Source organism: Danio rerio, chromosome 7 (assembly GCF_049306965.1).
Source record: "Danio rerio strain Tuebingen ecotype United States chromosome 7, GRCz12tu, whole genome shotgun sequence".
Classification (NCBI taxonomy): domain Eukaryota; kingdom Metazoa; phylum Chordata; class Actinopteri; order Cypriniformes; family Danionidae; genus Danio; species Danio rerio.
In genome coordinates this window covers 15,345,691-15,370,734 of record NC_133182.1, presented here as the reverse complement: position 1 = coordinate 15,370,734, position 25,044 = coordinate 15,345,691, and the positions used below count along the sequence as shown (strand labels likewise).

General features: G+C 34.9%; 2 protein-coding genes and 1 long non-coding RNA gene across 9 annotated transcripts in view; 2 read left to right on the top strand and 1 right to left on the bottom strand.

The window, feature by feature from the left end:
• The window catches only part of anpepa (alanyl (membrane) aminopeptidase a), a 41,091-nt gene extending 23,721 nt beyond the window's left edge, over positions 1 to 17,370 (top strand). The window contains exons 10-22 of the mRNA XM_677895.8: positions 1,615 to 1,680; positions 1,773 to 1,948; positions 2,039 to 2,115; positions 3,259 to 3,392; positions 3,474 to 3,529; positions 5,707 to 5,854; positions 5,950 to 6,041; positions 6,642 to 6,752; positions 7,427 to 7,594; positions 10,761 to 10,901; positions 11,006 to 11,087; positions 11,662 to 11,843; positions 14,393 to 17,370. Coding sequence (XP_682987.2) covers positions 1,615 to 1,680; positions 1,773 to 1,948; positions 2,039 to 2,115; positions 3,259 to 3,392; positions 3,474 to 3,529; positions 5,707 to 5,854; positions 5,950 to 6,041; positions 6,642 to 6,752; positions 7,427 to 7,594; positions 10,761 to 10,901; positions 11,006 to 11,087; positions 11,662 to 11,814 — 1,404 coding nt within the window. The 3' untranslated portion in view covers positions 11,815 to 11,843; positions 14,393 to 17,370. The remainder of the gene's footprint in view (positions 1 to 1,614; positions 1,681 to 1,772; positions 1,949 to 2,038; positions 2,116 to 3,258; positions 3,393 to 3,473; positions 3,530 to 5,706; positions 5,855 to 5,949; positions 6,042 to 6,641; positions 6,753 to 7,426; positions 7,595 to 10,760; positions 10,902 to 11,005; positions 11,088 to 11,661; positions 11,844 to 14,392) is intronic.
• Positions 1 to 25,044, bottom strand: part of LOC137490254 (uncharacterized) — a 68,505-nt gene that overhangs the window by 4,047 nt on the left and 39,414 nt on the right. The window contains exons 1-6 of one of the 6 annotated variants that reach the window (XR_012383184.1): positions 23,229 to 23,313; positions 20,804 to 20,910; positions 12,453 to 12,567; positions 11,649 to 11,854; positions 7,440 to 7,602; positions 2,858 to 3,395 (exon numbers count right to left, since the gene is read on the bottom strand). This is a non-coding gene — a long non-coding RNA (uncharacterized lncRNA). Of the gene's footprint in view, positions 1 to 2,857; positions 3,396 to 5,038; positions 7,603 to 11,648; positions 11,855 to 12,452; positions 12,568 to 20,803; positions 21,020 to 23,228; positions 23,377 to 25,044 lie in introns of those variants that run through there. The other 5 variants (XR_012383182.1, XR_012383180.1, XR_012383183.1 and 2 more) reach the window with 5 other exon arrangements.
• anpepla (alanyl (membrane) aminopeptidase-like a) overlaps positions 18,264 to 25,044 on the top strand; it is a 30,343-nt gene continuing 23,562 nt past the window's right edge. The window contains exons 1-2 of one of the 2 annotated variants that reach the window (XM_001922952.9): positions 18,264 to 21,066; positions 23,252 to 23,394. In XM_001922952.9, the coding sequence (XP_001922987.2) occupies positions 20,468 to 21,066; positions 23,252 to 23,394 (742 nt within the window). In that variant the 5' untranslated portion in view covers positions 18,264 to 20,467. Of the gene's footprint in view, positions 21,067 to 23,251; positions 23,395 to 25,044 lie in introns of those variants that run through there. The other variant, XM_073908116.1, reaches the window with a different exon arrangement.

Here is a 25,044-nt window from a genome sequence, read left to right as displayed (position 1 = left end):
CCAATTTCTGCTTAATGGCCATTTTTCAACACATTTCTAAACATAATGGTTTTAGTGACTCATTTCTAATCACTGATTTCTTTTCTCTTTGCCATGATGACAGTACATAATATTTGACTAGATATTTTTCAAGAAATTAGTATTCAGCTTAAAGTGCAGTTTTAAGGCTTAGGGTTAATTAGTTAAGTCCTTGTATATTGAGGGTTTGTTCTGTAGACAATTGAAAAAAGAATATTGCTTAAGAGCAATAATAATTTTGACCCTAAAATGTTTTTTTTTTTTTAAATAAAAAACTGCTTTTATTCTAGCTAAAATAAAACAAATAAGACTTTCTACAGAAGAAAAAAAAATATTGTAGGAAATATTTTGAAAAATTCCTTGCTCTGTTAAAGGTTCAGGAAACCCTTGAGTACTTTTTTTTTGGAGATTTTAACAGATTTGTGTGTGTTGAGCATTAATAAAGACAACGTTAGCATTTGTCAGCTTTAATTGTGAATAAAACTGGATAATTTTGCGCTTTTGTAAGCTAATTTCCTCTTTCCGGTTTAAAATAATTTTGGGGCGGGATCAAAATCAATGACGTAGTGCTCATTTGCTAGTCAAGTGATTACATGTCGGTTTTCATTATTATTCATAGCTGAGTTTTCTTATCCTATAAAAAGAAGAGAAGAGCCTGCTTCCTAATTATTTATGACAGCACATGCTTTTCGATGACAGATCTGCCAAGCTGTGGGACAGCGGCCGTACACGGCAAAAAGTATTTAGCTGTTCATGAAGGGTCCTATGTGTTTGTTTCCATGATTCACATAGTTTGCTGCATGGTTTTCCCCACAATGCAATCAAGGCTGATACAGCAAAGCTGTTTGTGTGTAGCAAGCATTTTTGTCGGGAGAGCTGTACGAGAATTGGAGAATGGAGGACTTTGTCTTTTATCAGTCGAGTTTGTTACCATTCAGACACATCACTTATCTGTGCCGCCGTGTTCGCCAGTGTTTACAATCGATTACCCTGATTACCGACAGGGTTAATGCTTAGAATAGATAGGGCAAGAGACCTGCTACACTGTTATCCACTGTGTCTGCATTTAGACCTGGTGATTCCGGAGGAGAGAAGTCCTCCTCATTTATAGTGTTTATATAAACATGATTATCTTTATGATGATATGACAAATTGTGGTTATGTGTATATATTATGTGAAATTACAAATAACCATATATCATATATGTATATATATCATATCATATCATATCAACCAAATCATATATGTAGCAGAGCATTAAATTACTTACGGTTTATTTCTTTGCTTTTTAACTTTGTAAACTGTAAAATCATATGTTTCCTCACATTTTGGGTTTGATTTTATTTAGTCTGAGTTACTGAGCCAACTGACAGTTGCCCCACCTCTTTTTTCCCCTGCTCTGCCGGTAATGCCCACTCCTCTCTTCGTTCGCAGCGCTCCATTGCCACCATGTAGCATTTTAATTCAGAAAATATTCTGAGATGGACTTAAACTGAAAGACGGGGGTTTCATGACCCTTTAAAAAAATATAGGAAAAAAATCTGACTTCAACTGTATAACAATAAAAACGAGTCTCCGTTTTTCTCCTTTGACAGAACTATCTAAAGCAGTTTGCTTTTGGAAGCTCTGTGCATTCAGATCTCTGGGATCATCTTCAAAAGGTGGGCTGTCAAGATTTATAAGCGCTGTGTGGAGAGCATACAGTAAAATATGCTGGAATTCAGCGTTACGTTCATCTTGACTTTTCAAACAGTCTTTAGATCAAGCTCCTGGAATGAAACTACCGCGTAGTGTTCATGAAATTATGAGCCGCTGGATACTACAGATGGGGTTCCCGGTAATCACCATTGACACCCGAACAGGGAACGTCAGCCAAAAGCACTTTCTCGTGGAAAAAGACGCAGTCGTGGAAAGGAACTCTGAATTTAAGTACGTTCAGATTCTCAGATTGTAATTTAATATTTTTAAATCCTTTGAAAACCCGCTTCTTATGAGTCTAACTGCTGTGTTAAACCTCAGTTATGAATGGTTTGTGCCGATCAAATGGATGAAGAAAGGCCAGGTGCAGGATCAGATGTGGCTCCTACAGAAATCAGGTACATTAAATCTTCTAAAGTCACTTGCAATCTATTTCAAGATCTCGCAATGTTTTACATGCCATCGTCTGAGGATGGTTCTGATTTTTCTGTTTTTTATTAAATTGAGTGTCTTTTAAAACCTTATGAAAGCAATAGCACATGTATATTTAGTTTCAAAACACAAAGACAAAGGTTTCATGCTTAGGGTTGTAGATTAAGGAGTTTGCTCAGATAGTTTAGGGATTTTCCACACTAATCAAAATAAAAGCAGCTTTTGCATTTCTCAAGTTTGGGATTCTGGATGTAAAACTTAATATATTTTGACATCTGTCCTTCATGACTAAAACTACTAGCAATATTTTGCAAATATTATTTGATATAAAATAAACATTTACTATTTCAATAAATTCAAATACATATTTGTATTTAGTCATGCCCAAACATATTCATACCTCTGTATTCAGTTTTCATAGTTCTGTGTTAAAGTTACTTTTATTCATTCAGCAATGTTTTGTTTTTGTTTTTTTTTACCATAAATGACAAAGGCTTCTCCCAAAAGTGAATAAAACAAAGTAATAATTTGAAATATTAGAGGTAAAGTAATGAGGTAACATTGTGGAAAAAAATTCCCAGCTTTTATTTACACTAAACAAAAACTTTAAGGCCTAATTTGTCAGGTGTGTGTGTGTGTATAAAATGTACATTCATGAACTGTATATACCATCATATATATATATCATTACTCCAAGCCTTGATACATTTTTTCAGGGTTTAATGATTACAAAGTTCAATAGGACTACATTAATACATTAATATAAAAAATAATAACATAAAATTTATATTAAGTCTATTTATAGTAAACATTATAAGTGTCTTTACTGTAACATTTAATCAATTCGATGCATGCTTGATGAATAAAAGTATTAGTTTCTTCCAGAATTCCTCCCCAAAAAAAAATGTCTCCAAACTTTGGAAAAGAAGTGTCGTATTAATTAATTATATTTTGTTGAATTTGACAGTTCAGAATTGTTCTGTACATTTTGTTTTTCTTTGGTACTTAATACTTTGTCATTACTGCAGCTTTTTGTCAAATTAAATGTGTGTTTTTTTTCTTTCATGGAGATCCTATATGAAATATGATCTTTTGTTTTCGGCTCTAAGCTATACACAAGCCCATGAAAGTCAGCAAAGGTGAATGGGTGCTGGCCAACCATAACGTGTCGGGATACTTCAGAGTGAACTATGACCATGGAAACTGGGAGCGACTTCTCAGCCAACTGGAGACAAATCATCAGGTCCTACATGCAAAAAAAATGAGAGAACAATCTGTAAAGAGATTAAAAAAGACATGCAATTTTTTTTTCTTTTATTTACAGACAATACCTGTGGTGAACAGAGCTCAGATTCTGGATGACGCATTTAATCTAGCAAGGTGAGAGTTTTTTAAGATTCATGTAAACTCATTTCATGTACATAACTCTTTTTACAATTTTTTAAAAAGATTGTTGTAAGCATAAAAAATAATGTAATACTTTTATTTAATGAACATGCATTAAATGAATCAAAAGTGACAGTACAGATATTTTAATGTCCCTCAAGGCATAGTTGAACAGTTTTTTTTTTTTTTCTGAGCAATCATGAGTTTATGATCATGATTAATGAATCATGATTTTAATGGAATTTAAATATATTTTAATTCAATGGAGTTATTACTATCATTCATTCAATCATTTTCCTTCGGCTTAGTCACTTATTTATCAGGAGTCGTCACAGCATAATGAACCGCCAACTATTCCAGCATATGTTTTACACAGCTGATGCCCTTTCAGCCGCAACCCAGTACAGAAACACGGAGAGAACATGCAAACTCCACACAGAAATGCCAACTGGCCCAGCCGGGACTCAAACCAGCGACCTTTTTCTGTGAAGCGAAAGTGCTAACCACTGAGCCACCGTGCCGCCGTTTTTACCTTCAATTTTTATCAAATTCACTGATATATATATATATATATATATATATATATATATATATATATATATATATATATATACACACACACACACACACACACACATGTAAAATTTTTCATCAATACTAAAAACAATATTTAACTTGTAAGTGTGTGTGTGTGTGTGTGTAGTGCAGTACATGCAATAAGAGCATGGTAAAAATAAGTATAAAAGAGATTTGAACAAAAACAAAAAACATCTTACCGACTCCAGAGTTTTAAACTGTATTTCCACTGTCTTTTTTGGACTAGAAAAATAAATCAAATCGAATCAAATGCAATAAAAACACTTAATATACTTCACGTACATTTTTATAGATATTCTATTTATCCGCTGTTTAAATCGGTTTCATTATACATTTCTTTGTTTTGTACAACAAATACAGTCAAGCCCGGAATTATTCATACCCCAAATTCTGACTTAAAGATTTTGTTTAATGTAAATAAGCTCAATCCCCCACAATGATGCCTTTTGTACATCATCTTCATTCATTTATTCATTTACCTTCGGCTCATTCCCTAATTATCTGGGATGACTACAGCGGAATGAACCGCCAACTTATTCAGTATATGTTTTACAAAGCAGATGCCCTTCCAGCTGCAACCCAGTACTGAAAAACACCCATACACTTTCACATTCACACATGTGTATCTAATTCACCTCTACCACATGTCTTTGGACAGTGGGGGAAACCGGAGCACCCGGAGGAAACTCATACCAACACGAGGAAAAACATGTAAACTCCTCACAGAAATGCCAACTGACCCAATGACCTTCTTGCTGTGAGGTGACAGTGTTAACCACAGAGCCACCGTGCTGCATTGTACATCGTCTTATCTATATTTCATTGTTTTAATTGTGACTGAACAATTATTTTGAATAGTTTCTTTGCTATATCAGTGTGTAACGAGGAGACTGACATGGAGGGATCCATTATGCAGTATTTATTAATCACAACTTCACTCAAACAATATGCACCTGGGTGCACACACACATCCACAGTAGTAGTAATGGTTTCAAGAATGACGGTGAACAGACACAGAGTGAGTTACCAGGCATGAGTAGAGAGCAGTGGGCGTGAATCAGAGTCCGTGTATCAGGCTTGGGTCAAAGGCAGGCAGCGAGAATCAGAGTCCGTGTATCAGGCGTGGGTCGTGGGCAGGCAGAAGGCAAAGCAAAGTAAGAGACAGGCTGGAGTCGTACACAAGAGATCAGGCTGGATATAACGCTCAGTAATGCTGGCCGGGGCTGAACAAGACTTCGCACTGACTTAATGTTTGAGTGCGGCTTATATGAGGTACGTGGGTCGTTAACAAGATTCAGATCAGGTGTATGCGCAATCAGTGTAGATGGATGATGTAATGCTAAAAGTCCGGAGATGGCGGCCTCTGCTGGCCAGCGAGGGGAATGACCGGGACCGAGTCGGTGACACAGTGAAACATTTCACAAATGCTCCCATTATCTATGGACTCATTATCAATTTGTTCTTAATCAAAATTATGTTTAAAAGTCATGGAAATTCATTGGTCAAAAAAACGTATTGCATGTTTTCTTAGTAAAACTGTGATGTTATTTTTTTGTTTATGTTCATTCTTCCAGAGCATCCATTATAAACATCACCCTTGCTTTGAGAACAACTAAATATCTGGTTCGTGAGCGGGAATATATTCCATGGGAAGCGGCACTTCGAAGTCTGAACTATTTTTTCCAGTTGTTCGATCGCAATGAAGTTTACGGTGCTTTGCAGGTTGGTTAAAAAAAAAAAAATCCTTTTTACTGTACAAATCCAACCAGAAGTAAAGCATTTATACATTTAACATACTGTTGTACGTATTTTATCAGGCTTATCTCAAAAAACAAGTCAAGCCTCTATTTGAACATTTTGGGACTATCAGCTCAAACTGGACAAAGGTTCCAAACGGCCACACTGACCAGTGGGGACAAATCTTTTATATACAGATGAAGTCATGATTATTCCTCCTGTGATTTTTTTTTCCCTTTTTCAATTATTTTCCAAATTATGTTTACCAGAGACAGGCATTTTTCACAGTATTTCCTGTAATATTTTTTCTTCTGGAATTTGTTTTATTTTAGCTAGAATAAAAACTGTTTTTAATAATAAAAAAAAAAAAACATTTTAAGATTATTAGCTCCCTTAAATTTTCTTTCTCTCGATTGTCTATGAGAAAAACTATCGTTATATGATAACTTGCCTAATTACCCTTACCTGCCAATTTAACATAATTAACCCTTTAAAATGGACTTTAAGCTGAAGACTAGTATCTTAAAAAACATTTAGTAAAATATTATTTACTGTCATCATGGCAAAGAATAAATCAGTTATTAGAAATGAGTTATTAAAACTATTATGTTTATAAATGTGTTGAAAAAATATTCTGTCCGTTAAATTGGGGGAATGCTATAGAAGGGGGCTAATAATTCTGACTTCAACTGTATGTCTTATTTTTTTTACATTTTATTGAATTGATATTTAATACAGTTTTGGTTAATAATAAGGTATTTTCTCTCCTCAGGTTTACACAGATCATTGCGCTGTCTCTTGCCTGCGGAACAGGTGTAGAGGGATGCAGAGAAATAACCAAGAGCTGGTTTAAGAAATGGATGCAAAATCCTCGTGTCAACCCGTGAGTGCAAAACCTCAGAGGAAATTATGCAATCTTTTTTGTGGCCGGATTGTCATTATTTAGCAAGATGTTAGATGTTGGCAAATAAACCCCACAAGTTCCGTTTAAATGCCAGCTCTTCCCAATTTGAGTTAGGATGTCATATTTAGATGTTGACAAATAACCCCACAAGTTCCGTTTAAATGCCAGCTCTTCCCAATTTTGCTTAGTATGTCATATTTCCCATTTGTGTTTGATCATCATCATTGAGATATCTATTTCAAAACATTCGCACACACGCACACGCACACACACACACGTACATACACACACACACACACACACACACACACACACACACACACATACGAATTACAGGAGTTGCCCCATTGAGCTCAGAAATTATGGAAATCCATTTATACTGAAGAATCACTTGCCTGTTATATGTTATCTCTTTAACAATATCTTGTTTTAAAGAACTAAGATGTTAATAAAAGTCAATCTGTTAAAACTGCAGGGTTGAATTTTCATTATCAAAAGTGGACAGAGCAGAGTTAGCCTAAAACTCCCATAATGCAATTCACAACCGTAAATAAACCAAAAAACACCAGTCAATCACAAAATAGGGAACTTGTTAATTAACATATATATATTTTACAGAGCAGACTGTAGTGTTTTTCCCTCATTTCCACCAGGATTCACCCTAACCTGAGGTCGACGGTGTACTGCAACGCCATCGCTGCGGGTGGTGCAGACGAGTGGAACTTTGGCTGGCAGATGTTCCAGAAGGCCACGGTCGCAGCTGAAGCCGTCAAACTGAGAGCGGCTCTGGCCTGCACTAAAGTGCCCTGGTTACTCAACAGGTGATTCACTGCGGGAGAACAAACACAAAACAGACTAGTAATAAGATCTGAAATATAGAAAGAAAAAAAAAACATAGCTTACACTTTACAACATGTTTTCATAATGCAAGGCAAGTTTATTTACAGTAAGCTTTAGATGCCCAAGTGCTTTAGACATCAGTGCTTTAGATATCCAAGAATAAAAGAAACATGAAATACATTGATTATCAACAAAGGTAACACTTTTTGAATAACTATCCATTTTAACTAGTTAATAGATCATTAATAAACTGTTAGTTAATGAGTTATAAATGACTTGTTAGATAAAAGTTAATAATTTGTTTATTATTTATAACTGTGCCTTAATGATAGCCAACAGATAACTCACAAGCTGTTAGTTTACAAGTTATACATGACTTGTTAACTGTATTTTAATAATTTATAACTATACCTAATATATTAGTAATTGATCATGAACAAGCTGTTAAGTATCAGTTATTAGTTTATATACCATATTGGGACGATATTCTAAAGTTGCAATTATTCTTCATTTATTAACTGTTAGTAAATGAGCAATAGTTGCAACTTTAGAATAACGACCCAATAACATACTTAAGCTAATAACTAACATCTAACTAATATATGAACTCACACTTTACAGATCAGTTATTCATAGCTTGTTAACCATCTAATAATACCAGTGAAACTTTTTAGAACAGCAAATGGATGGATCAAGTTCAAGCTACAGAAATTTGATGTGATATTTAAAATATAACATTTTTGTACCTTAACCTTGTTCCACTCATAGGCTTTTCTGTGTACTATATTTTACCACAGAAACTCCACAGATGAAATGCTGAACGTTGTGTTTAATGTATAGAAACACCCATACTGAGCCATCACATGGCAGAACAGCAGTATACAACAGAATACAAACCCATGAGGTTTGAGCACTTTTTGTGCTAAACATGAAAACAAAATAAATAAAAATATCTTTTATTAGAAAAATTCTACAAAAGTTTCATTGGTATTAGTAGATGGTTAACAAACTATGAACAACTGATCTGTAAAGTGTGAGTTCATATATTAGTTAGATGTTAGTTATTAGCTTAAGTATGTTATTGGGACGTTATTTTAAAGTTGCAACTATTCCTCATTTACTAACATAATAAATGAAGAATATTTTCAACTAGAATAATGTCCCAATAACGTATATAAACCATAAACTAATACTTAACAAGTCTTTAGTAAGTAATTTACTAACAGCTTGTTTATGATCTATTACTAATTTATTAGGTATAGTTATAAATCATTAAAATACAGTTTACAAGTCATTTATAACTTGTAAACTAACAGCTTGTGAGTTATCTTTTGGCTATCTATAAGGCACAGTTATAAATAATTAACAATTATTAACTTTTATTTAACAAGTCATTTATAACTCATTAACTAACAGTTTATTAATAATCTATTAAGTAGGTATAACAGATAGTTTTTTAAAAGTTACCAGAACGAATTTAAAGGGCACCTATGGTGAAAAATTCCACTTTTCAAGCTGTTTGGACAGATGTGTGTAGGTACAGTGGATAGACTAGAGGTCTGCATAATTTGCGAATGAATTAAATTTGAAATAAATTTCAGAATAAAGCGCGGGAGCGGCTGGTAACAGGTTTAATTTGGGACGGGAGCAGGCAGTCTAGCAATATCGCTCCCGACTCCCGAGTGAGTGACCACGCGTATGTACCGTTATGTGTGTGACTGAAAGAGCGTGATGCTGTTTAGCTTGTTTGTTTGTTGCTGTGTGTGTGTGTGTGTAAGTGTGTGTGCGCGTGCACGCAAATGAGAGGTGTGTGTGTGTATGTGCGCGCAAATGAGAGAGGGAGCTTTGTCTGTGTGTGTGTATGCTTGGTGCTTGTGTGTGTTTATACAGACAGCTTGTTATAGGCTGTCTGGACTCTGTATAGCTGGGTGGATTTCGATTTTGTTCTCCCCCTGCTCTTTAGCGGGATCGAGCGCGGCGGGTAAAAAACGAGGCGGGTCGGGCAGCAGGACAACAAATGCTGAATAGAAGCGGGAGCGGGATTCAAAATTCAGTCCCGCGCAGATCTCTAGTATAGACTGTCATATTGGGGTGATATAAACACACCCAGTCCTTTTTTTCAATTAAAAAAAAAAACGGTGGACCAATTGGCTCGGTTTTGTGAACGACCGCAACTTGATGTAGGAGTGCGTTCCCAACACCCACCAATATTAATTGCCAGGCATCCATTACCATATCCTCAGTTTGTTGTTTGTTTGTTGTCGATGTTGCCAAAGAAACACCCTTGCTCTATATTTTGATGTAAGGCTCATTGAGCATTGAAATTTTACATTTAGAAGCCATTTGTGCTGAACACTTCATTGCGTCTTCCTTAAACTTAACAGCCAATTGCATTCCCACAGTCACAGAAGCTCCGTCATCTCAACTAGGTGTACAGTAGTTGGAAAGTATGAGAGCATTGCCTCGAGTGCGCATCCCTCAATTAGAATTATAATGAACTTGCCTTAGTTATAGCCTCAGTAAAAGTTAATCAGTGTGCGTGGTTATTAGTTTCAGTGTACAATCTGAGAACTTTAAACTAGCACACAGTTTGCATCACTTTGTTTAGTTGCCGCAGTTTTGTTATGTGCAGAAACACGGTGTTGAGAAGCCTTTACAAGTATTAACCCGGACTAATTAAAGCGCGGATAATAGTGAAAACGGTTAATCGTTGCAATCCGGATGAGTCATGCATCGTTACATTGCGGCTGTAAAACTATACAAAGACACAAATGTTTTTGTAACTACCACTTTCACACATTCTGGCAAATTAGAAATATTGATTCCTCAACAGTAGTCTCTGCTTGGTCTGTGTCCGACTTGTACATGTACGACAGAATGCTGGTCCTCTCACTCATGTTGCTTCTCTCTGTCTGCCTGTCTGTTGCCATACACAAAGCGGGGGAGCTCTTGGCTCCGCCCCCTTGTTAAGTTGGGCGGGAAGTCGAAACTAATTTTAATGTGAAGCAACACATCCCTAAAACAACGACCTGTGTACACACCCCCAAAATGACACTCTTTAACACATTATAATAAAAAAACAATCTGAACTGTGTTTTAAACAATTGCTAACACTCTAGAAACATAACATTTTATTGTTTTAATTAGGTATCTGGAATACAGTATAAACCCAGAAAAGATACGCAAGCAGGACGCCACTTCAACCATTGGGTACATTGCCAGTAATGTTATTGGCCAACCTCTGGCATGGAATTTTGTCCGGGCAAACTGGGACTATTTCTTCAAAGTGTAAGAATGCCAAACACCCCAACACACACACACAGAGAAAGAATGAAGTAAAATATGCTACCGTAAAAAAAAAAGAAAAGTGTCTTCCATTCTGGTTTTTACAGGTATGGCACAGGATCATTCACTTTCTCCAGATTGATTAGTGATATCACCAGCAAATTCTGCACACCGTTTGAACTCAGTCAGGTAAGTTACCTTTGAACTTTGAACCACAAAGCAAAAATCTATTGCTCTATTATACACCCAGCGCATTAAGGTGCAAGATGTGTATGGCGTGATTTGTTGCTATTTTCAGACTGTAATTTTGTAATTTTCACATTTTGCGCCACGTTGTTTAAATAGCAAATTCATTTGCGCCACTTTGTGGACTCATGGGTGAAAAGGAGGTGTGTTAAGGCACATTGTTGGCACGTTGCAATTTTGAGGAAGTGAAATAGATTGACCAACTAAAAGCTGCTCTCAATTCCAGCACAGAGTGCATTAGTTATGCTTAACGTTAACACATTGCTTTATACTCAGGATGTGTATAATAATATACACGTGTAAATGTGTAAATTATAATTTTGCATTATTTATTACTATTTAACCTCTAAATAAAACACAAAATACTTCATATCTATCACAATCGTTAAATCCTTAATTTACTAGATGATAAATTTAATACAACATCTATCTTAAGCTGCTTTAACACAATCCTCATTGTAAAAGGGCTATAGAAATAAAGATGAATTGAACTGAAATTCTTACTGTCTTATTTCAGCTGAAACGTTTCCAGAAGGACAATGCTGAGACCGGATTTGGTTCGGGGACTCAGGCGCTCCAGCAGGCCATCGAGAGAACAACAGCCAAGATTAAATGGCTGGCAGAGAACAAGGAACCAGTGCTGCAGTGGTTCATCTCAGAATCGGCATAAGCTACACATCAGTTTGCCTTGAGACCTTGGTAAGTTTTTTCTGTGAAGCACAAACAATTCAGATTAATTAAACTGAATGTGAATAATCACTGTCAAACTCTAAAAATGTTCAATAAAGTTCCTCTATGGGGTTTTTGTTGGATTTTTTGGACTGTGCTAAAGCTTAAGATGACCAGTAAGAGTAAAAACACTGAAAAACATGTGCATTAAACAGTTTTTTAAACAGACAGTAAAAATGTGCATTCCATGTGGGGATGTCTGTTTTTTATTTGGTGTGTGGTCTTGCCCACAGCAAATTTACCCATGGCTATTGCAACAACCTGGGATGACAGTTGGGAAAAATGCAGAGGAATAATGCAGCCTTGGAAAATGACCAAGTTTGGGTTGTTTTGAAACCCATGGGTGGGTCAAATATGGACAAACCAAACCAAAAATTTTGTTATTTTAACATTACATGCCTGGTTGTTTAAAGGGGACCTATTATGCAAAAATCACTTTTATAAGGAGTTTAAACATAGTTGTGTGGCAGCAGTCTGTGAATATAACCAGCTTCAAATGGTAAAAGTTTAAGTAAATGTTTTTATCACACTTGATAAAAGCAGTCTGCAGAAACACTTTGATTGACAATCTTCATTTACATGTCACCAGAGGTAGAAAGTCCCGCCCATTGATGACCATCTCTCCCTCATTGGCATAGCACGTTAGTCTTGTTTTTGAATTTGCCACTATGCTAACACATTTGTGGCTCCGCCCCTTTGAAAAGAGAGCACAATTAGAATCAAAGCCTAAAAGAGGCAGTTTAAAAGAGTTATATATATATATATATATATATATATATATATATATATATATATATATATATATATATATATATATATATAAATCCAGCATCTTGGAGATCAAAAAGATTAAACATATACAGACTTTAATCTTACAGATTTCAGTGACACTAAGAAATGATCCCAAATAGAAATATGTTTTATGGCAATTAATGCACATTACGTATATGACATTTAATAATATATATTATATTGGATCATTTACAGTGGAAGGCAGAATTATTAGCCCCCCTGAATTACTTACCATGTTTAACCAATTATTAACCATGTTTATATTTCCCCAATTTCTGCTTAACGGAGAGAAGAATTTTTCAACACATTTCTAAACATGATAGCTTTAATAACTTATTTCTAATAACTGATTTATTTTATCTTTGCCATCATGACAGTAAATAATATTAGATTAGATATTTTTTAGACTCTTCTATACAGCTTAAAGTGACATTTAAAGACTTAACTAGGTTAATTAGGGTACCTAGGCAGGTAAGGGTAATTAGGCAAGACTACTGAAAAAAAATCAGCCTAAAGGGGCTAATAATTTTGTCCCATAAAATGTTTTTAAAAAAATTAAAAACTGCTTTTATTGTAGCCAAAATAAAACAAGTAAAACTTTCTTAAGAAGAAAAAATTTTATCAGACATACTGTGAAAATTTCTTTGCTCTGTTAAACATAATTTGGGAAATATTAAAAAAAAAAATAAATTAAAGGGGGGCTAATAATTCTGACTTCAACTGTATGTACATTTTTGTACTTCCAATGGTTGAAAAAATATCAAATGGCCATTTGTTTTGCAATATTTTGATATATGTTTGTGCAATCCAAATATGAACTTGTATGTCATGAATGTAATTTGCATTCTGAATAGGAATAGGTAAAACACCTTTGCTCTAATGTGCAACCAACCAGAAACTAATTTAAAGAGCATTATGACCGGAAATAATACAAACAACAGATACATTAATGTCATCAATTTGAAAACCTGCATTTTTTATTTAAACTGCAGTAATAAGTACAGCCACTAGCTGTCAATATTATATACTGCAGTGTTTCTCAACCACGTTCCTGGAGGACCACCAACACTTCATGTTTTGGATGACTCCTTTGTCTGTTACACCTATTACAGTTCTTTCAGTCTCTGCTAATGAGCTGATAATCTGAATCAGGTTAGTTTGGATAAGGAGACATGGAAAATGTGCAGAGCTGGTGGCCCTCCAGGAACGTGGTTGACAAACACTGATATACTTCACCTTTAAATGCACAAACACGAATGCAGTAATGAGCAATGTCAGCATACTCCCTCCCTAACCCTAAAAATGCCCCTCACAGTCAAGTAAACACAGTAATTATTGTTTTAATTATTTGTAATATTTTAAATAATTCACGTTAACCTCCGGTCACAGCTGTATCTCTTCTAGATTGTACCTAATGTTAGCTAAAAAAAAAAAATCAAGTGGCTGATCACTGCTGAGCCTGTGGGCGGAGCTATACAGCCCAACCACACCCTAAACCTGACCCTAAAGTCTCCCAGTAAGCATAAACCCTCCTATCAGGTACAAAGAGGTGGAGCCAGATTGGGCTAAGCACTACCCATTGTATTAATAAATGAAAAATAAATGAAGCTTTAGAAGTGACAATATATACAGTACACACCAAAACAAGTGTATGACAGAATTTTCAATTGTGGGTGAAGTAATTCTGTTAATCTTTGTGTGTGTGTGTGTGTTTGTGTGTGTTGTAGGAAAGTCTTCAACCACACATCAGTTCATCATCCTGTAACCTAACTGAATAGAAATGAATGGACGCTAACAGCATTTTAAAAATAATCCAAGGAGCATTCCTATCACAAGGACAGCCCTCCTGGAGTAACCCGAGAAATGTTTTGCTCAAGGACACAGCGAAACACTCCCGTTTGTGGTTTGGAGACCAAATATTTAACAACTAGAACACATCACTCTGAAGCAAATGAGGATGCATGTGCATTAGAGACTACATGAAATATGACGACGGATCCCTTGGTACTGAAGAAGCAGGGAACCGGTTTTTGTATAATTAGTAGTGTTGCCAAGTCAAACATCACTACTATTATTATAAATTTTGCCTATACTTAGTGTAACAAATTTATACTAAATAAACTAAACAAAAAAAGGGCTATATGTACAGAGAAAAAAACTTACATAAAATTTCACATTAAAAAATCAGTCTGTAGGCTTTCATAAACAAGCTTGGAGGTTGAGGAAGGTCTTATTTTTGAGGTTACTTTACAACGTGTTCACACATTGGCATAAAATAGCGATTAAAGTGGTCATCAACTGAGAAATCACCTTGATCTTTTGACATATTCATTCATTGTAACTTACGGGAGAGTTACGGTGTGGAGAAGCCCCAAAGAATGCTACCCAGACTCTTGCATGCCCAGAGTGAACTTCAAGGCATTCTCATTACATCGAACTTGAGTGCATTAGTTCATCATCATGATTCAAGCTATGTTTATGTCCCAGAAAATAATGAAGACTTTGGGTGGCTTCTTTTGGTTTGAGTCAGTAGCATCCCAGAAACCACCCAACCTGGCAACCAGCATTCATATTTCTCAGTATATTGTAAAGCTCTGTTTATCTTGTAGTGGATAAACTACTGTTATTCTTTTTATAACATGACACAATTAAATGTGTTAAATAGTTAAAGCTTAGGGGTCAGTAAGAATTTTTTTAAAAAACAAAACAAAAAAAGTTTGATAAGTTTCTATTCTATTAACCCAAATAACAGATTGGAGTGTTTCAAAAAAAAAAAAAAAAAAAAAATTAAATTTGACAGCAGTAATGAATGTTTGAGCACCAAATCAGCTTATTAGAATGATTTCCAAAGGATCATGTGATATTGAAAGATTAAGCAATGATTCTCAAAACTTAGCTTTGCCATCACAGGAATAAATTACACTTAAATGTATATAGCTAAATACGCTGTATTTTTAATAGCATAAATGCAGCATTTTTGACCATAAGAGTCTTATGGAAAAAAGTCTTACTGACCTCACACTTCTGGAAGTAATCAGTAGACATTCCAACAGGCATGCAACGTCATAGGACCTTAATATTAAGTTAGATTTAGGTCATGATGTCAGGTGATCCAAGTTCAACGTCCAGTCAGCGTCTAGGGATAACGTTATTTTCACATCCAATAACAAAGTCAAATTACATTGATATTTGGTTGATTTTAGATTGTGTTGGAAAGTGACCAAAATCCTATGTTGAGCCAACATCTTAAACCATAGTCATACTGATGTCAAAATACTGACATTTATTTATCAGCTATGGCAACTAAAATCCAACGTCTCATAGACATCACAGTGGTAACATCCACACAACGTCAAGCTATAACATTCTTAGACGTTGATATTTTGTTTGATTTTAGGTTAATTTAAGGTTGTGGTGACCAAAATCCAACATCAAGCCAACATCTTAAACCCACATTTTTGATTGGTCAAGGTTGTGATGTCAGGTGACCAAAATTTAATGTCCAGCCAGCGTCTAAGGACTTTTTTTTTTTTTTTTACATCCAATAACGAAGTCAAATTACGTCGATATTTTGTTGATTTTAAGTTGTGTTGGAAAGTGACCAAAATCCTATATTGAGCCAACATCTTAAACCAACGTCATACTGATGTCAAAATACTGACTATTTGACTATGACAAAATCCAATGTCTAATAGACATCATAGTGGTAAAGTCCACACAATGTCAAGCTGTACGATCTTTAGACGTTGATATTTGGTTGATTTCAGGTTGTGGTGGAAAGTGACCAAAATCCAACATCGAGCCAACATTTTAAACCAACATTTTGATCGGTCAAGGTTGTGATGTCAGGTGACCTAAAATTAAATGCCCAGCTAGAGTCTAAGGACAACGCTAATTTGATATCCAAAATCAAATGACGTTAATATTTGGTCGATTTTAGGTTGTGTTGGAAAGTGACCAAAATCCAATGTTAAGCCAACATATTAAATCAACGTCATATTGACGTCAAATACTGACATTTATTTAACAGGTAAGACTACCAAAATCCAACATCTTATAGACATCATAGTGGTAACATCCACACAACGTCAAGCTATAACATCCTTAGACGTTGATATTTGGTTGATTTTAGGTTAATTTAAGGTTGTGGTGACCAAAATCCAATATCGAGCCAACATCTTAAACCCACATTTTAATCGGTCAAGGTTGTGATGTCAGGTGACCTAAAATTAAATGCCCAGCTAGAGTCTAAGGACAACGCTAATTTGATATCCAAAATTAAATGACGTTAATATTTGGTTGATTTTAGGTTGTGTTGGAAAGTGACCAAAATCCAACAGAGCCAGCATCTTAAACCAACATTTTTAAATGGTCAAGGTTGTGACGTCAGGTGAACAAATTTCAATGTCCAGCCAGCGTCTAAGAACAACGTTGTTTTGATACCCAATAACGAAGTGAAATGATGTTGATATTTGGTTGACTTTAAGTTGGACATTGATGTCGGCTTGACGTTGGGTTTTGATGTCAACCCAATTCTCATTTTCAAACAAAATGAAATGTACCCACAATGTTGGGGTACAACGTCAATATTGACATCCCGTGCCTGCTGGGATTGTACAAATAGATCTTCTAGGGCATTTTTTTTTACATCTTATACATCTGTCTCCTAGGTTTTTCAGTTGAATAAATAAAGTTGTGAAAACTTCTTGAAATCATTCTTTTGAGCTCTGCCCGAATGTCTCAGGTTGGTAAGTTTATGTATGTGAACGGTAGACACAAACGCAACACTGCAATGCATGTGTAACAGGTATCTTTACATGTTAAAACCATTTTTTGTCCTAACCATCTGTGTGACAAGCAAAATTTCTATTTTATACAGTATAATGTTATACTGTATGTAGTCAGGGGGTGAACAGGTGTTGGGATAAGAAGTCAGGTGAATGTGCTCAGGAGCAATGGCAGATATAAGCATGGGCAATATGGGTGATCATCCAGGGCGGCATATTGCTGGGGGCAGCATGGGAAGATGGTCCAAAACAAAGTGCCCTAGTAAAAGCTTTGAGATAAGATTTACTTTATGCAAGTGTATTAATTTAAAGTGGCAATCCCAGAATAAAGGCGTTAGGGGCCATTCACATTTGGCGTCTTTTGCACGCCCAAGTTTGTTATTCCCTCAAATTAATTAGTTTGTTTGTTAACCCCATGTCACTGATCCAGCTTGCAGTGTAAACACATCCCAGATAGTCATGCAGCGTTAAAACATCTGCGACATGACTACTTTGAAAACCGTGCAGTCTGAATTCAGCATTACTGTGTAGTGGACTAAACAAACCACCTGTACAAAACAAACTCTTTCATCTTCGACACTTTAACCGACACTTGCACCTTGCACTTCCTTTCTCTAGCATGTAATTATCTGAGAACTAACAATCCCTTTGTATAATTAGCACTTGTGTGTATTGCCTCTTAGTTGAATAGCTGAATGCCTCCTCAATTGTGTAAGTCGCTTTAGACAGACGTGTCTGCCAAATGACTAAATGTAAATGCACTCTAAAAAATATACATAAATTAGGAGTTTTTTTTTAATATTTTGTGATTAATGTTTATATTTTTTATAAGTTATTCTTTTAAGTTGCATTTTGAGACCTTGATCTTTCTTCCAACAAGTTTTAACCATGAAAAGTTGGAAAAGTGACTTTTATTGTCATTTTTAATAGTTTAAAGTGATATATTTGGTGTTGGTGTTGCATAACGCGATACAATATTGTAGTAAGCTGCCAGGCCATTTTCTGTTTTTTTACAGACTTGTTTCTCTATATAGTATTTCATATACAGTACATTATTACTAAAATGTCAATAAAAGCCACTTTGTTAAACTGAAAAGTTGAATTTTTAACATCAAAAGTCATAGATTAACATTCATAATGCAATTCACAACCATAAATAAACAGAAAACACTTGTGAATCATAAATAAACAGCTAATTAACACATTTTTTTACAGTGTAATCTTACTATCGTAGTATTTTCCCATCAATTCTAAAAGTTATCAGTAGACATTGCACAAAAGTATTTTTAACTGCATTTTTTTAAACAAAATTTGCATCTCTCATTGCATCTTTTTCTGTTCAGAAACTGTTCAGATAGATATTACGCTGCATTTATTTACAATTTTGCATCTCTCTTAGTTCACCCCAATAAATTCTAAAAGTTATCCGTACAAATCAATATTTCACTGCAATTTATTACAACATTTGCATCCCTCACTCTTATTTTTCCCATAACGTCTTGAAATCAATAGAAACTGTAGATATATATTACACATCATTTATTTATAATTTTGCATCTTTCTTAATTCTCCATCATAAATTCTGAAAGTTATCAGTAGATTTTTTTTACAGATCAATATTTCACCTCATTATTTTTACAATATTTGCATCTCTTTCTCTCTTAGCTTTTTCCCATAACTTCTTACAATCAACTGTACATGTACAGTTGAAGTCAGAATTTTTAGCCCGCCATTGATTTTTTTTTCCAATTCAATTCAATTCAGCTTTATTTGTATAGCGCTTTTACAATGTAGATTGTGTCAAAGCAGCTTCACATAAATGTTCATAGTAACTGGATCAGGGTAGTTCAGTTTTTAGTGTTTAAGTTCAGTTCAGTTTAGCTCAGTTCAGTGTGGTTTAAAATCATTACTGACAGTCACTAAAGAGAGTCACTGAAAACACTGAAGAGCAAATTCATCGATGCGTAGCTCTACCGATCCTGAACCATGCAAGCCAGTGGCGACAGCGGAGAGGGAAAAAAAAACTTGAGAAAAACCAGAATCAGTTCGGCACAACCATTTTAATTTCTTCCCTTTTTAAAATATTTCCCAAATTATGTTTAACAGAGCAAGAAAATTTTCACAGTATGTGTGATAATATTTTTTCTTCGGGAAAAAGTCTTTTGTTTTATTTCTACAAAAATAAATGTTTAATTTTTAAAAAAAAATTTGCATCCCTCACTCTCTTCGTTTTTACCCATAACTTGTTGAAATCAATAGAAACCCTACAGATATTTTACAGCATTTATTTACAACTGTGCATCTCTATCTTAGTTCTCCCCCATAATTTCTAAAAATTAGTAGAAATTTTCCAAATCAGTATTTCACTGTATGTTTTTACAACATTTGAATCTATCTTTCTCTCTCTTGGTTTTTCCCCATAACTTCTTGAAATATTTTTTTAACTGTATGACTGTGCGTGTGTGCATCTTCCTCTTTACCAATATGACACATTACACAAATAACCTCAAAAAATAAAGAAAAAAAGAATGAAGAAAGAAAGAAATATGTTAAAGGCTACATCATTGCTTGATTAAATCATCATCTGGACCCTTTTCCACGCCATCTATCATAAAAACCAAACACAATAAAAGCAATTTTGAAATATGAACTTGGATCTGTCACAATTAAAACCATTTCAACAGTAATGTTGAATAACTGCCGAACCCTCAAATGATCACTTATAAAAAACCCTGCGAGACACATGCAAGAAAAAAAGTCAAAGACATGTTTGCGATTGTTGTTTTCTTAACACAAACTATGCAAACATGTCAAACTTGAGCAACTTTTTTTTCCGTCTACAGAAGTGGCAGAGCAACCACAGCATGATTCATCACAGTCAGCACTATTTAATAACACACACACACACACACACACACGCACACTTCACGACAGTCCAGATAGACTCGATCCTGTCATTAACTCCTATATCTTTCCTCACAACATCTCCAGAGACTTCATTCTGACTCTGCGGCCATGGGGAAAGGCTTTTATATCAGTAAACCTCTTGCTTTTGTACTACTTGCGTTGGCCGTTGGGTCCCTGCTCACCATCCTTGGCTTATCATTGATTTACGCTCAAGAAAAACGAAGAAATGAGGAAAATATGGTGAACAATACGGTGACGACTTTAGCACCCTACAGCACTTCAATACCATCAAATGAGCCCTGGGACAAATACAGACTGCCTGATACGCTTCTTCCTGAATACTACAACATCACGCTATGGCCTCGGTTGACGAAGGATGATTTGGGAATGTATATTTTTACTGGTAAATCTGGAGTGGCGTTTTTGTGTGTGAAGGAGACCGACCTGATCCTTATTCATTCCAGTAACCTCAACTACAGTTTGACGGCGGAGAAGCACCATGCAGAGTTGATGGGATTGGGTGGCACGAGAGCTCCGGTCATACTGAAGACCTGGTTTCAAGACCAAACGGAGTTCATGGTGATTCAGCTCAGGGAGAATCTACAAGTAGGAAAGTCCTATTGGCTCTATACTGAATTTCAAGGAGAGCTGGCGGATGACCTGGGAGGTTTTTACAGGAGTGAATATGTTGAAAATGGGGTGGAAAAGTAAGACATGTTGTAGATATATTTATTCCTGGAATGACTTTTGTATGTAGTGTTTGCAATGGCTGAAATTGAATTGTAAATTCATGTTTTAGAGGTGATAAATACATATTTAATTAAAAGTGATTTATAATAATATTAATACATTTACTTTTATTCAGTATTAAAGGGGGTAGGTGATGAGATTTACAAGTAATTGTTAGATTTTTGTATTAAATTGCACAAGTTAAATACATTTTAGGTCCTGTAACAGATCCTGATGCCTTGCTCATTTAAAAAACAAAACAAACAAAAAACATGCTTACTATTTTTGCAAATAATACAAATATATGTGCCAACATGTATAAATATTATGGAGTCTCAGTTAATATTTCTGCATTAAATGAGGTATTAAATGATGAAATTTATAATTTGAAGAACTGCATTGAATTTGCATACTCTAAACACATTTTAGGTCCTGTAAAAGATTTTAAAAATAACCTTGCACACATATATATTTTTTTAAATATATATTGCCGAAATGTATAACTATGCAGTCTCAGTTAATATTTTGTCATATAGAAATTAAAAAAAAATCACAATAATAATAAAATCGATTATATTAGTATATTTTCTTTCATTTCGTATTAATGACAATCACAAATAATTGTTAATTTGAAAGAAAAAACACTTTCTTTGATTAATAAAAAAATATGCCTATATATATATATACATATATATATATATATATATATATATATATATATATATATATATATATATATATATATATATATATATGCACAGTTGAAGTCAGAATTATTAGCTCCCCTTTGAATATTTTTCCTTTTTTTAAATATTTCCCAAATTATTTTTAACAAAACAAGTAAATGTTCACAGTATGTCTGATATAATTTTTTCTTCTGGAGAAAGTTTTGTTTTATTTCAGCTAGAATAAAAGCATTTTTAAATTTTTTAAAAAACATTTTAAGGTCAACATTTTTAGCCCCTTTAAGCTATATTTTTTTCGATAATCTACACAACAAACCATCGTTGTGCAATAACTTGCAATATTATATTTAACTCTAGTCTAATATTATTTACTGTCTTTATGGCAAAGATAAAATAAATCAGTTATTAGAAATGAGTTATTAAAACTATTATGTTTCGAAATGTGTTGAAAGAAATATTCTCTCCGTTAAACAGAAATTAGGTGAAAAATAAAAAGGGGGCTAATAATTCTGAGGGGTTATTAATTCTGACTCCAACTGTAAGTGGTAGTTGATAACGTTTACATAAAAATTGCTTATTTTTAAATAATTTCAGAAATTGTTAAGGTAAAGCTAACATTATTTCTCATACAGCGTTTTTACACCGCATTCAAATAATTTCTAATTAAATTTTTGCATTTTCCAGTTCATTTAAATCTTATTGTGATGTGAAAAAATACTATATACACATGTTGTAGTAGCTTAAACAATAGTTTTCAACTTGTTTAAAACAGTATTAGATTAATTACATCTAATTGTGAGACACAATTTTAGTACATATACAGAACTTTTCTTAATTTTAGTATTTAGTATTTACAGTTCACCCAAAAATTTAAATTCTGTCATCCTTTACTCACCCTTGACTAGTTCTAAACAAAACAAATAATATTGTAAGTCAATTTTGATATTAACTTGACATTGATAATAATTAATACTTCCAATATTATTTGTTTTCCTACCATGGATTTCCAACATTCTTTACAATATCTTTTTTTTTTAACAGAACACAATACCTCAAACTGGTTTGGATCAAGTCAAGAGTGAGTAAATTATGACAGAACTGACATTTTTGGTTGAGCTATCATTTTTAAAATATACAATAAAGTAGAAATGACTGAATAGCAAGATGTTTTCTCTTTAAATACACACTAAATATTGATCAAGACAGATGTAAAGATGTCTGCAAGCTAATCTACCCTAGTTCCTGCACAAAAACATAACTCATTGGATTTACTCTTTCTTTTTATGTAAGTGGTCGCAAACAATTTATATGGGCTGAATTTTAAACCAACTAATTACATTTATTAATGTTCAACTTATTTTGTTTAAATTCAGCCTGTATAAATTGTTTGCAGCCACTTACCTTAAAAGAATTAGGTAAATTCAATTTTCATTTTTGTCAGTGTCCACACTTACTGAGATGACTTTTATTTTGTCAGAGTTGTCGCCACCACACAGATGCAGCCCACTGCTGCCAGGACTGCTTTTCCTTGCTTCGATGAGCCCTCAATGAAAGCCGTTTTTCATCTGACTCTCATTCACCCTCCTGGAACTGTGGCTCTGGCTAACGGCATGGAGACAGGTTAGAGATCACATTAATGACAAATAATAAGCCCAAGACCGGTTACTCACTAAAGCTAAGCAGCGCTAAGCCTTGTTAATACCTGAAAGGGAGACCAGATGGAAAAACTAGGTTGCTGTTGGAAGTATTCTGTGTGAGTCGTAATGCCCCAGTATAGTGAAGGGGACACTATACTGCCAGTGAGAGCCGTCTTTCGTATAAGACATTCAAAGAGGTCCTAACTCTCTGTGAGTCATTAAAAATCCCCTGGCATTTCTTGTAAAGAGTAGCGGTGTAACCCCAGTGACCTGGTCTAATTTCCCTCCTTGATGGCTTCCCAATCATTCCCATCCACTGAAATGGCTCTATGTACTCTATATCAGGGGTTTTCAAACTTTTAGGACACATGCCCCCCCAAGTTTGTCCAATTTCACTTGTGCCCCCCAGGCACCCCTCCCTCGAGCCAAAATTACAATGCATGTGCAAACATCATTCACATATTAATTGCTGCGCTTAAAGTGTGTAGAATGAATTACATTAAAACATAAATATACAGCTTACCTGATTCAATGTGATGACTGAGTCTGTTTCTGAGAGGACAAAATGACTGGATTCCTGACAATACTAACCGTAAATCATGTTCCACTGTCAATAAGTGTGAGCCATGGCATGCTTGCTCTTGATGTACATGCATAAAGAAAATGCTGCTTACCACAGCCAAGTTCGCAGAGCCTAGATGGTGTGGTTAGGTCGAACATTGGCTATGGGCAACAATACTTTAATACGATTTTAATACTATTAAGACAATACTCTGATTAAGAGTCTATCATGTAAACGGCAACATATATGCAGTATTTCCGAGATTTGGTGCAAATGAGATCACTTTTTAAGTGAACCGTGAAGTTCGTGTTAACCGTGCACCGACACAACTGCAGCAGTTTGCAGAAAGGCTTCTCCAGCGCCTATATCTGCTCGATAAACGCCACGCGCATCTTCCTCTGGCTCTGCGCCAAGCAGATTAATTTTTAACATATGATGACGCGATGTACTAAAGTAAACATTCAAAGCACACAAGCATACTCGTATACTTCAGGGAACAGTCAATGCTGTCTGATAACATCAGTCTCTATTATTAAGCAATTCTTCTGGAAGGATTATTCCAGCGGTGCACCGAAGAATCGCTGAATAATAAAAGAATGAAATGAACACACATTTAACCCTTTGACGTACCATAGTTTGAGAACCACTGCCTTAGAATATAAACATTCAGAAAATTGTGTTGTCTGTAATTATCTAATTAATATTAATTTATCTTATTTATATTTTAATTTATTTTATTAATATTCATATTTAATATTAATTATCTCGTTGTGCTGCATCTTTGGATTGTTTTTAAAAATAATAAGACAACAAACGACAATGAAATCGCTCTGCTTTTGACTGAGTATCTACAGCAGGGGTCTCAAACTCGCGGCCCGCGGGCCATTTGCGGCCCTCAGTGCAATATTTTGTGGCCCGCGCTGACCACTGTACACTGACAGAATCAGTGGAGCGGGGAGAGAGAGCGCTCCCCGCTCCGCTGATTCTTTCCATACACAGCGGTCAGTGGCATTCCCCGCCTGCCGTGTAAACAAAGGGGCGGGGATGCCGGTGACGTCACCACGCACCCCG